At 36.7% G+C, this 12,274-nt stretch overlaps 1 protein-coding gene across 1 annotated transcript; it reads right to left on the reverse strand.

The window, feature by feature from the left end:
• Positions 1–3,002: 3,002 nt before the first annotated feature.
• Positions 3,003–4,822, reverse strand: LOC116027557 (UDP-glucuronate 4-epimerase 3). Its single transcript, XM_031269258.1, has one exon. The coding sequence runs from the start codon at positions 4,631–4,633 to the stop codon at positions 3,305–3,307; it is 1,329 nt and encodes a 442-aa protein (XP_031125118.1). The 5' UTR covers positions 4,634–4,822; the 3' UTR covers positions 3,003–3,304.
• Positions 4,823–12,274: the final 7,452 nt, after the last annotated feature.

Genomic DNA, 12,274 nt, shown 5'->3' on the forward strand with positions numbered 1-12,274 from the left:
ATACACACAAAATTAGAGCTTTCCAATCATTAACTACAGAATCAAAACCACAGCTTTACGTAATTACACTATTTTTCAAGGGGAAAATGTAATTAGCACCAAAGATTTAAGCTTTAACAACATTTATGGCCTGTTTGGTTTACCTGAATTGAATCGCAATTACAACACAATTATTTGAGCTCCTCAATTATAGTGTTTGGTTGGAGGGAATTGTAATTTGATTATTTGTAAGATTGCAATTCATATCCCATAGAAATTACAATTCGATGGCAACTAGGAAAGGAAAAATAGGAAGATTACTATATTACCCTTAATTGTTGTTATTATTATTATTACACAATGGTATTTTAGTCTTTATAGTACTTCTCCTTTCCCCCTTCCCAATAATTCAATTTTCCCTACCAAACAATATAATTTGAATTCCTACCTTATTCTCACATTATTCTTTTCCCACCGAATTGCAATTCGTTCCTTCCAACCAAACACCATGTTAGCATTTTGTCATTTCAACCCACCACATATTTTGGCATTTTTTAATAACCTATATTTTTCAATTTCGTCAAGCTATATCCTGGACTTAACAAACACGCCCACAAGTCCATAAGGAGAAATCTAATCTAGTTTCAAGACTTGACACATTTGTAAATTTTTACACACAATAAGCTCAATTTAAACCCAAACCGTCAATGTGCGTGACAGGAACCAAATCTCATCCTACCCCTAAAAACAAGTTTTAAATGAAACTTTTCACTCGTTAGATCAATGATTTGGGGTGTTTTGACCATTTTTAATCAACCAAGAAATTATAGCAAACATATGAGTGATATTTGATTGGAAAATTGTCCAAATGTATTGTTAGATGATAAAATGTCACATATAGAAATTTGGATGATAAATTTTGAATTATAAATCGTAATGTGTTGTTGATGTGACAAAAATGAATATTTTAGTACTAGCATTGGATCTATTATGAAAAAGTACACAACTTTTCAATTTAGTTGGAGCACTAGGCCATTATGCAAATTGCTCATAGTTTTGAACTTAAAATATTTCACTTTCAAGTATTCATATTATAGATTTGTACGTATGATAGATAGTTGTAACAACTGTGATAAATTAGTACTTAAAAAATGAGAAATTATATGTACCTTGCATAGATATTATAGTTTAACTTGGGGTGAAGAGTATGCAATATTTTATTGATGATGTTGCTAGGATTGAACAATGTCTACATACATGTATGTGTTATAGAAGAAGAAAATTGAGCTCTAAATCCTAAAATGGATTTACTTTTATATATTGTGCTGGTATATGCATTTTACGAGATGAGATTAACTCAGTCGAATTTTAATTAAATCTCATTTTGAAAGTAGTTTAGATTTTCATAAGGTATTATTGCATATAAAAGCTTCTCTAAAAAGTCATTTTCTTTAAAATTAAGGTTCTAAGGTTGTTGTCTTTTTCAAAAAAGAAGCTTTAAGGCATCCATGAAACTCTGAGTTGGCTGAAGGAGTTGGGGATTGATAGAGTGTATGTGGAAACAGATGGTCAGAAAGTTTGGCAGGTTATTTACCCACTTTGTTATTAATGAATTAGCTAGGGAGGTCGTTTCTATTTCTGATTGCAGGGAATAGCATGTAACTTCCCCTTTTTGCATTAGTAATTTGTTATCTTTTGAATTAATAAATTGATTTGTTTTTCTTGTAAGAAAAAAAAAAAGAGAAGAATTTAAACAAAAAGTGTTTGTGTTTAATTGGGGTAGTGTTTTTTGGAATAAATAAAATTTCATAAGTACGGAGTATTAAATAAAATAAGTGAAATGACTTGTCTCTCCGATCAAAGGAAGTTTACTTTTGTAGTGAATGGCTGAATGTTATCCATTTGTCAAACATGAAGGGTGTAGAGTTTGATAATTGTCTTTTTAATTCATTACTACACGCTTCTCCAAGAAGGAACATGTCATTATCCGAGAGTGTTTATTAAGTAAATATTGTTCTTATATAACTTTACGTTATGAACTCTAACTCAACTAAGAAACTATTAACAAGAACTGAACTCATAACCTTCGAGTATGATAACCATAATAAGGAGGCAGAAATTGACCAAATCATTAGACAACACAAACGGTGGGAAACCTCAACCTGTCATCTTCAAGATGTCGAATGCAGAAAGGCCTATATAATCAAACAGCAACCAGCAAGTAAACATGTGACTAAAGCAAACAAGCAAGCATGCCAAGGTTGATGTCATGAAAAATGGGATTCAATATCATATTGCAGCAGCCATGATATAACACAACAACTAAAACTTCACACCAAGAGGCAAGAGGCCTTCATTATAAATAAAACAGTCAGAGGGAGATGACGACGGGGTTTCTGGAAAACTACTACTCACCAATACCATTGTTCAATCATCTATTCATCTTCCTGTCCTAGCATCGGTTTCAGATTCACAAGTTAAGGTGGCTGTGGGTTCAACTTTCAAGCCGACTAATCACTAATGCTGTCGTTCAATGATAAAACCGAATGAGGCACTAATCCTGCAGGCTCGAAAACATGTCACGAAACAACCTTAACTTTCTCAATCTGAAACCTATACTAGAAGATCGAGGAAGAACATATATTAAAAGCTCTACCTTGTTTTTCATCTCTTACTAATATAGACTATGTTCCATTTGGCCTATGTTCTACAGCAGGTGTCCACAAACACACAAGGTCAGGCTATCCATCGTTTCCTAATCCTAACAAACAATGTTCAAGTTCCTTTCTTTCGTTTTTCAGCACTTAGTTAAAAGTGCCCAGAATCAAAAGAGAGGAATTCTCGACACCTATGTATCACAGTCACACATATATCCACAATTGTCCTTCAAAAAATCAGGAAATGCAAAGCTTAAGGCCAGAGTTTAGAATAACATAGGCCGGTGTTACAGCCTGTAACCAGTTTTAACAATTCACATCACTTAGAAACATCAAAGAATTCAAATTTCAAAGACGGTTGGTTCATTTATAAGAACATATGAGATATAACAAGAGTGCTAATGAATTCCAAACGTTTTTATACCACCAGTTGCAGAATGTACACCTCTTACCTACAAAACGAAACGTCTCACAATTCACAACAAAGTGATAAATTCAAGAAGTGATCTCAGCTTGTAAACCAATAAGTAACGAAAGGCCTTCCAATCAAATGCACTGTAATAAGACAATAGCAATGTAAGCATATAACGATGGGAATTCATTATAAACGCAGTAAAACCATACACTAACAACGAAACAAGAGCATATGGTTATCAAGTTCCAAACTTTCACCACGCACTTCTCTTCTTGGAACCATAGTAGTTAAGATACCACTTCACAAACTTCTTCAACCCGGTCTCGAGATCAGTGGTGGGCTTATACCCGAGCTCCCCACGAGCCAAAGTGATATTCGCGTGCGTAAAGGGCACGTCCCCATTCCTCGGCATAACCAAAACCTTCTTCTTAGCCTTCATTTTCAGCAACTTCTCCAATGTGCTCACAAGCTTCCCAACAGGCACAGGCTTTGTATTCCCCAAATTGTAAATCCTCAATTGCGCTGCCCCTTTCTTCTTCCCTCCACTCCCAGTACTCTTCTTAGCAGTATCCAATGCTCCAAGACAGCCCTTCACAACATCATCAATATAAGTGAAATCCCTAGCAACAGAATGGTGATCAGAGGTCTCAAAAATCTTAATCTCTTTTCCTCTTAGGATATCCTTAGTGAAGGTGAAATAAGCCATGTCTGGCCTTCCCCAAGGGCCATAAACCGTGAAGAAGCGAAGGCCGGTGATGGAGAGTCCATAGATGTGATTATAAGTGTGGGCAATTTCTTCGCCGGCCTTTTTTGTGGCGGCGTAGAGGCTTGCGGGCTGGTCCGTTCGGTCTTTTTCTGAAAAGGGTGTCTGGGAATTGAGCCCGTAAACGGAGCTCGATGAAGCCCAGACGATCGCCGGCTGAGGGTTTGATGATTTGCAGGCTTCGAGTAAATTCACGAACCCAGCGATGTTGCTGTGGATGTACGAGGATGGGTTCTGCATTGCGTACCGAACTCCCGCCTGCGCCGCCAAATGCATCACGTGGGTGAACGCCACGGCGTCGAGGAGCTTCTGCAGCAAAACGGCGTCGTTTATGTCGCCTTCGATGATGTAAACGCCGGACCGGGCCAGGAGGGATTTCCGGGCCCGTTTCAGCCCGACCTCGTAATAATTATTGAAATTATCGAGCCCGAGAACGCCATCTCCGCGGCGTTTCAGGGCCAGAGAGACGTGGGACCCAACGAACCCGGCGGCGCCGGTAACCAAAATCGAGAACCCCGACTTCGACCTGGGCAACGCCGATGCCCGAACCCTACGCTCCCAATTCGGGCCGAGCTGGTCCGTCACGGACCGGGCCTGCTTGTCGATCAAATTCCTCCGGTTGCTGGCGCCGGAAGCCGGCGGGGAGAAGAAGAAAAAGAGAAGAATAACGAAAACGAAGACGAAGGACCAGAGTATAAACCGGAGAAACAGCCTGGGTTGAAGGCGGAGACGGTAAAAAGCGGATTTCTCCGGCTTAAACTTGCCCGGAGTAGAGGGCATAGAGTCAAAGTGAGAAAGAACGGTTTTTGGCTGAGTCATTCTCTTCTTCACCGACGATCACTCTCGTTCGGTGATTTAAAGGTTGAGGATTACACTGTAAAAATTTAACCTTGATTTCTGGTATGAAAGAAAGCTTTTTTAATGGCGACTGTGGACCGATGGGCGGCGGTGTATTATGGAAAGTGTATAATTTGTCGGATTACTTCTCTTCTACTCCTATGTAAATTCTATGAGCTTTGAAGAGTCCACATATTTTGAATTAGACTTCACTTTCGCCCATAACTCTTTACTAGAAAATTCACTCCTTTTAAAATGTATTTTAGGTGAATTTTATTTCAGAAAAAATTGTAATTTATGTCCTTCATAATATGTTAATTATCAACGTTACTCCTGAATTATTAGTGGTGTAAATGTTTTCTCTCAATTTTTAAAGCGATACATATGTTGCACATCCCGAATGTAAATGTTGCGCCTCAATTTTTAAAGTGGCACATATATTGCCTCTCTCGTACGGTACGGGAGGAGCAATATATTTATACCGTTTTGAAAATTGAGGGGCAACATTTACACTACTAATAATTTAAGGGTGACATTGATAATTGACATATTATGGAGGGGCATAAATTACAATTTTCTCTTTATTTTATAATTTTAAGGGATAAGGTCAAATAGACCCTCAAATTAAATTCTATTGTGCAATTAGGCTCTTCAACTTCAAAAAGCTCCAATCAGGCCCTTAAACTTGTTATTTTGGAACAAATAAATTCTCTAACTTATTTGTGACTTGTTATTGCATGTCAAATAGAATTCCAACCAACTCGGGCAAACCTCCGGCGAGCATCCAACCATTCCGTGCGACCAAATCAAAACAAGGACCGCCCCTGGTCGACATCTCTACGGCCATAGAAGGCGACTAGCCTTCTCCAGCCGGTCCCTGTTTTGATTTGGTCACTGAAATTTGGTCGGAGGTTCGCCCGAGTTGGCTAAAATTCTAGTTGACCTGCAATAACAAGTCACAGATAAGTTAGAGAGTTTATTTATTCTAAAATAACACGTTTGAGAGCCTAATTGAAACTTTTTGAAGTTGAAGACCTAGGAAAAGGCAACCACTGGTCGTCATCTCCATGGCCGGACGCGACCGGCGTCTATTTTGATTTGGTCACCGGAATCTGGTCGGATGCTCGCCGGAATTTTAGTTGACCTGCAATCACAGGTCACAAATAAGTTAGAGGGTTTATTTGTTCCAAAATAACAAGTTTGAGGACCTAATTGGAGCTTTTTGAAGTTGAATGGCCTAATCGTAAAATGGAGTATAGTTTGAAGGTCTATTTGACCCTTATTCCTAATTTTAATTGATAAAGAATCTCTCTCTCTCACACACACATATATATACATATATAGGCTAAGGAATTAGTTTACATAGGAAGATACTCACCGGTGAAGATAAGGTGAGATATGAGTTGTTGATCTAATTTAGATTAATAACTCAATTCAATAAAAATTATTTTTTAAAAAATGTGCTTCATGCCAACATGCATACAAATGATCAATTGTCTCAAACTGATGCACCTTTAAGTTATAAAACTACACACTTTAAGTTATAAAACTACGCACCTTAAACTATAAAACAATACACCTTAAGTTTTTAAATTGATCCACCTTAAACTAGAGAAGTGACGCACCTTAAATTTTAAACGTACGCATATTAAGCTATAAAACAATGCACCTTAACCTTAAACCTTAGGGTGTTTAAGGTTTAAACTGATGCATCTTAAACTAGAAAGTGACGCACATTAAGCATTAAACATACACACCTTAAGCTATAAGATTACACACCTTAAGTTATGAACTTATGCAAAATTACTATAATGTCATTGTATTTTTTTAAAGTTTTCTTCAATCTATGCTGTTGATTTTGGCTAGATTAATGGCTGAGATTAAACCTCATCTTTCACCTGCAGGCTACAACCTATTATAGCACTTGAAAGCTAATATTCAAGTGTATCCATCTATTCTCATGAGTTTTCTGTGGATCATGATCCACACAATAATGCTCCATTTAATGGTTATATTTGTTTCCAACCCAACACAGATTGTGTTATTATTGTCCGTTAGTGCAAAAAAATTAAGGGAATAAAGGTAACATATATACGTGATTAAAAAGCTCTAGACAGCTAGTCCTCTTTTCATATTGAAATTGTATATATTGGTAATGCTCTTATTTACCGATAAGATATGTATAGTAACTAGGAATATATATTTGACTATGATGTGAATAATATTTAGTAATCCTTAATCACAAGTGGGAGAGCCTAATCTTTTTTGCCTCTCTTGAATTTATAATCAACGCGCATTTAATTTCTCTATGTACAGCTTTCAAAAAAAAAAAAAAATTCTCTATGAACAACTCTCATGTCTCAATTTCTCTATGTACACCTCTCACGTCTCAATTGTTGACCCTGTTACAATGTGCGCATTTAATTTCTCTATGTACACCTATCACGTATGATGTTACAAGTAATGTGCACATTTAATTTCTCTGTGTACACCTCTCACGTATGATGTTACAATGTGCGCATTTAATTTCTCTATGTACACCTCTCACGTATGATGTCTCACAACTGTTGACTCTGTTACAATGTAGTATGTATATGTTCATAACTACTTTCTAAAACAAATGAAGCACAAAGAGTCAATATCGCCTCCACTGAGGCGGAACCCACCCCCTCTCATGTGAGGTGCAACCGAGTGTCACTTGACCATAAGGTTTTTGGCACCCATCGGTAATGTTGATCATGATATCATTGTCAATATTATTTTTCTTTTATTTTAAATATAACAAATAATTAAGTAGATTTTTTTTTGAAAACAATAATTAAGTAGATTGATTAACCTTTAATTTATTGAAGCCGTCAAGGCTTTCATTGCTATCGTTTGTTTATTTCATAGTATGTGTTTTTCTTCTTTGTACTATACAATAATAATTGCTATAATATTGTGCATGTTACCCTAGTGTTTGTAGTAATAAATAATAAACACCCTCATTTAATAGCTAGCATTTATTTATTTCTATCATTTATTTTCAATTTTTTAATGTGATAATGTAACCTCTAAACTTTTTTTTCCAATCCCAAGGGTCCCACGCCTGCTGCCCAGCCTAAAAGAGCATTTGGAAGGATGTAAATTATGATAACTCAGCTGAACACAAAGATCCCTTCACTTTGAGACTCGATCGCTGATCTTTCTTCCCAAATTTAACCCATGTGACCAACTGAGCTACCTATGCCGACAACCTCTAAACTTTGTCTAAATGGCAAGAAATATTTTATATAACAGAACAAAGAAACAATAGAAGGATTATAAAATTCTAAATCAAACTACCCTTATTGTGTCATTTGTAAGTAACAAATCAATCTTTTTAGGAGAATCATAAAAAACTTTGAAATTTTAAGAAATTATGGATTAAGGCCATTCCATCTACATATATATTAGTTCCCCTGTGAATATGCGTTACAAAACATATCCAACCCCTACACAACATAGCACGCATGACTCTCAAAACATTAAAATAATGTGCTCATTATTTACATTACATTATAATTTATTTTTGTTTTCATATAGGAGTTATTATTGTAAAATTTTCATGTTATTTACATTAAGCACTATAGGATTAGGCTAAGTAATCAAGTAGAAGTGTAGAACAAGATAAGTAAGAGCACTATATATAACAGTTGCCGACTAAGGGCATTGCTAGTTGCTACATTTATAAGGTGACGCAAAGGAATAAAATTGTTCACAACTGTACAGTGGTTACATAATTTGACCGGATTTGACTACTGAGAAAATTTCATGCATTATAAATGTCAATTTTTACTATTTATACAGATAGAAAAGCTTGAATTCTAGTTTCGTCCGATAGGAGAGACTTGGGCGGCAATACGTGATCAGTATTAGGCAGCCAGTGGTACTACTTGTTGGAAAAAATGGCAATAAATGACATTTTAAGTGGCCATTTTGTGGTATAAATATATGTGGGTCCACTTCCGATTTTGGGTCGGGTCAAAGTGGATTCGGATTCTTCGTAGTGAGACGAAGAGATCGATATATTATACGCTCAAAATGGATAATGGGTGAATGAGAAATTGGTTCTCAAAGTAAACCCATTGAGATAGAAAATTGTGAGAAAAGCTTTAAGGAAAGCCTTTGTCCCACATTGGTTTGGGAAGAGGATTTCACCTACTATAAATACAAGAGTCTTTTTAAGGCTAATTGACTTGTATGGCATAGAGGCTCTCTCTCGCGCAGGGGGTGCAAATCAAATCCAAAAATGAGTTTGAAAGGCGGAACGACTTTTCTCCTTCCACCATAGAATTTATTTCGTATTTATTCTGATCATAACATCTAGAATTAATCTCTTGTTAGTGGGTGGTTAAATAGGGAGTTAGTGGGAGAAGGTTACAAGGCCGAAATTGAATGCCATTAATCCTTTCCTCTACTATAAATTACCATCTCGTTCGCCGGATCCAAGTTTGTGTGCTCGCTCAAACGGCGGATCGTAGTACGTTTTATCCTAAATAAGGTTTTAAGGACAGAGGCAACTCGACTCATACTTACAACTACCCCAAAAATCCATTCTTCCCGTCCCTTGTATACCAGGTTTATCTAACCTTTGTTGTAGGTTTAAATTCCTGGAATTTCGTGGATTTTCTTGTAATATTTGTTTTAGTGGATTTTCTTTTTCGTCCATTTTCTTGGGTATTTCGAGAATTGTTTCCCAACACTACTGCCTCCACCTGTTACGGTTTCCTCTATGCTAGTTGTCCTTTAGCATCACAGGTGTCCTAAGCAATAGCAAACGAATAAAATTGTTCATAACTGTATAGTGGTTACATAATTTGACCGAATTTTACTACTTTCGAGAAAATTTCATGCATTATAAATGTCAAAATTTACTATTTATACAAATAGAAAAGCTTGAATTTAAGTTTTGCCCAATAGGAGAGACTTGGGTGACAATACGTGATCAGTATTAGGCGGCCAGTGGTACTACTGCCTCCACCTGTTACGATTTCCTCTATGCTAGTTGTCCTTTAGCATCACAGGTGTCCTAAGCAATAGCAAAGGAATAAAACTGTTCACAACTGTATAGTGGTTACATAATTTGACCAAATTTTACGACTATCGAGAAAAATTCATGCATTATAAATGTAAAATTTCACTATTTATACAAATAGAAAAGCTTGACTTTTAGTTTCGTCCAATAAGAGAGACTTGGGCGGCAATACATGATCATTATTAGGCGGCCAGTGGTACTACTGTCTCCACTTGTTACGATTTCCTCTATGGTAGTTGTCCTTTAGCATCACAGGTGTCATAAGTAATAGCAAAGGAATAAAATTGTTCACAACTATATAGTAGTTACATAATTTGACCGAATTTTACTACTATCAAGAAAAATTCATGCATTATAAATGTCAAATTTCACTATTTATATAAATAGAAAAGCTTGAATTTTAGTTTCGCCCAATAGGAGAGACTTGGGCGGCAATACATGATCAGTATTAGGCGGCCAGTGATACTACTGCCTCTACTTGTTACGATTTCTTCTATGCTAGTTGTCCTTTAGAATGACAGATGTCCTAAGCAATAGCATTTTATCTAATTATGCATCAGCAAGGTTGCTATAGTTTTGGGCCTCATTTGCACAATAAAATGGTTAATAATATATGGGTCCTTTGCTCCCGGAGCACAACTTAATTGGTTAACCAACTCAAAACAAGCTTATAAGCTTTGCTTTACTAATAACAACATGGTGTAGAATCCCATGCCCCCCCCCCCCCCCCCCCCCCGCGTTTCCGGNACTTCCGATTTTGGGTCGGGTCAAAGTGGATTCGGATTCTTCGTAGTGAGACGAAGAGATCGATATATTATACGCTCAAAATGGATAATGGGTGAATGAGAAATTGGTTCTCAAAGTAAACCCATTGAGATAGAAAATTGTGAGAAAAGCTTTAAGGAAAGCCTTTGTCCCACATTGGTTTGGGAAGAGGATTTCACCTACTATAAATACAAGAGTCTTTTTAAGGCTAATTGACTTGTATGGCATAGAGGCTCTCTCTCGCGCAGGGGGTGCAAATCAAATCCAAAAATGAGTTTGAAAGGCGGAACGACTTTTCTCCTTCCACCATAGAATTTATTTCGTATTTATTCTGATCATAACATCTAGAATTAATCTCTTGTTAGTGGGTGGTTAAATAGGGAGTTAGTGGGAGAAGGTTACAAGGCCGAAATTGAATGCCATTAATCCTTTCCTCTACTATAAATTACCATCTCGTTCGCCGGATCCAAGTTTGTGTGCTCGCTCAAACGGCGGATCGTAGTACGTTTTATCCTAAATAAGGTTTTAAGGACAGAGGCAACTCGACTCATACTTACAACTACCCCAAAAATCCATTCTTCCCGTCCCTTGTATACCAGGTTTATCTAACCTTTGTTGTAGGTTTAAATTCCTGGAATTTCGTGGATTTTCTTGTAATATTTGTTTTAGTGGATTTTCTTTTTCGTCCATTTTCTTGGGTATTTCGAGAATTGTTTCCCAACACTACTGCCTCCACCTGTTACGGTTTCCTCTATGCTAGTTGTCCTTTAGCATCACAGGTGTCCTAAGCAATAGCAAACGAATAAAATTGTTCATAACTGTATAGTGGTTACATAATTTGACCGAATTTTACTACTTTCGAGAAAATTTCATGCATTATAAATGTCAAAATTTACTATTTATACAAATAGAAAAGCTTGAATTTAAGTTTTGCCCAATAGGAGAGACTTGGGTGACAATACGTGATCAGTATTAGGCGGCCAGTGGTACTACTGCCTCCACCTGTTACGATTTCCTCTATGCTAGTTGTCCTTTAGCATCACAGGTGTCCTAAGCAATAGCAAAGGAATAAAACTGTTCACAACTGTATAGTGGTTACATAATTTGACCAAATTTTACGACTATCGAGAAAAATTCATGCATTATAAATGTAAAATTTCACTATTTATACAAATAGAAAAGCTTGACTTTTAGTTTCGTCCAATAAGAGAGACTTGGGCGGCAATACATGATCATTATTAGGCGGCCAGTGGTACTACTGTCTCCACTTGTTACGATTTCCTCTATGGTAGTTGTCCTTTAGCATCACAGGTGTCATAAGTAATAGCAAAGGAATAAAATTGTTCACAACTATATAGTAGTTACATAATTTGACCGAATTTTACTACTATCAAGAAAAATTCATGCATTATAAATGTCAAATTTCACTATTTATATAAATAGAAAAGCTTGAATTTTAGTTTCGCCCAATAGGAGAGACTTGGGCGGCAATACATGATCAGTATTAGGCGGCCAGTGATACTACTGCCTCTACTTGTTACGATTTCTTCTATGCTAGTTGTCCTTTAGAATGACAGATGTCCTAAGCAATAGCATTTTATCTAATTATGCATCAGCAAGGTTGCTATAGTTTTGGGCCTCATTTGCACAATAAAATGGTTAATAATATATGGGTCCTTTGCTCCCGGAGCACAACTTAATTGGTTAACCAACTCAAAACAAGCTTATAAGCTTTGCTTTACTAATAACAACATGGTGTAGAATCCCATGCCCCCCCCCCCCCCCCCCCCCCGCGTTTCCGG

The sequence above is a fragment of the Ipomoea triloba genome, chromosome 8, assembly GCF_003576645.1.
Source record: "Ipomoea triloba cultivar NCNSP0323 chromosome 8, ASM357664v1".
NCBI classification, from domain to species: domain Eukaryota; kingdom Viridiplantae; phylum Streptophyta; class Magnoliopsida; order Solanales; family Convolvulaceae; genus Ipomoea; species Ipomoea triloba.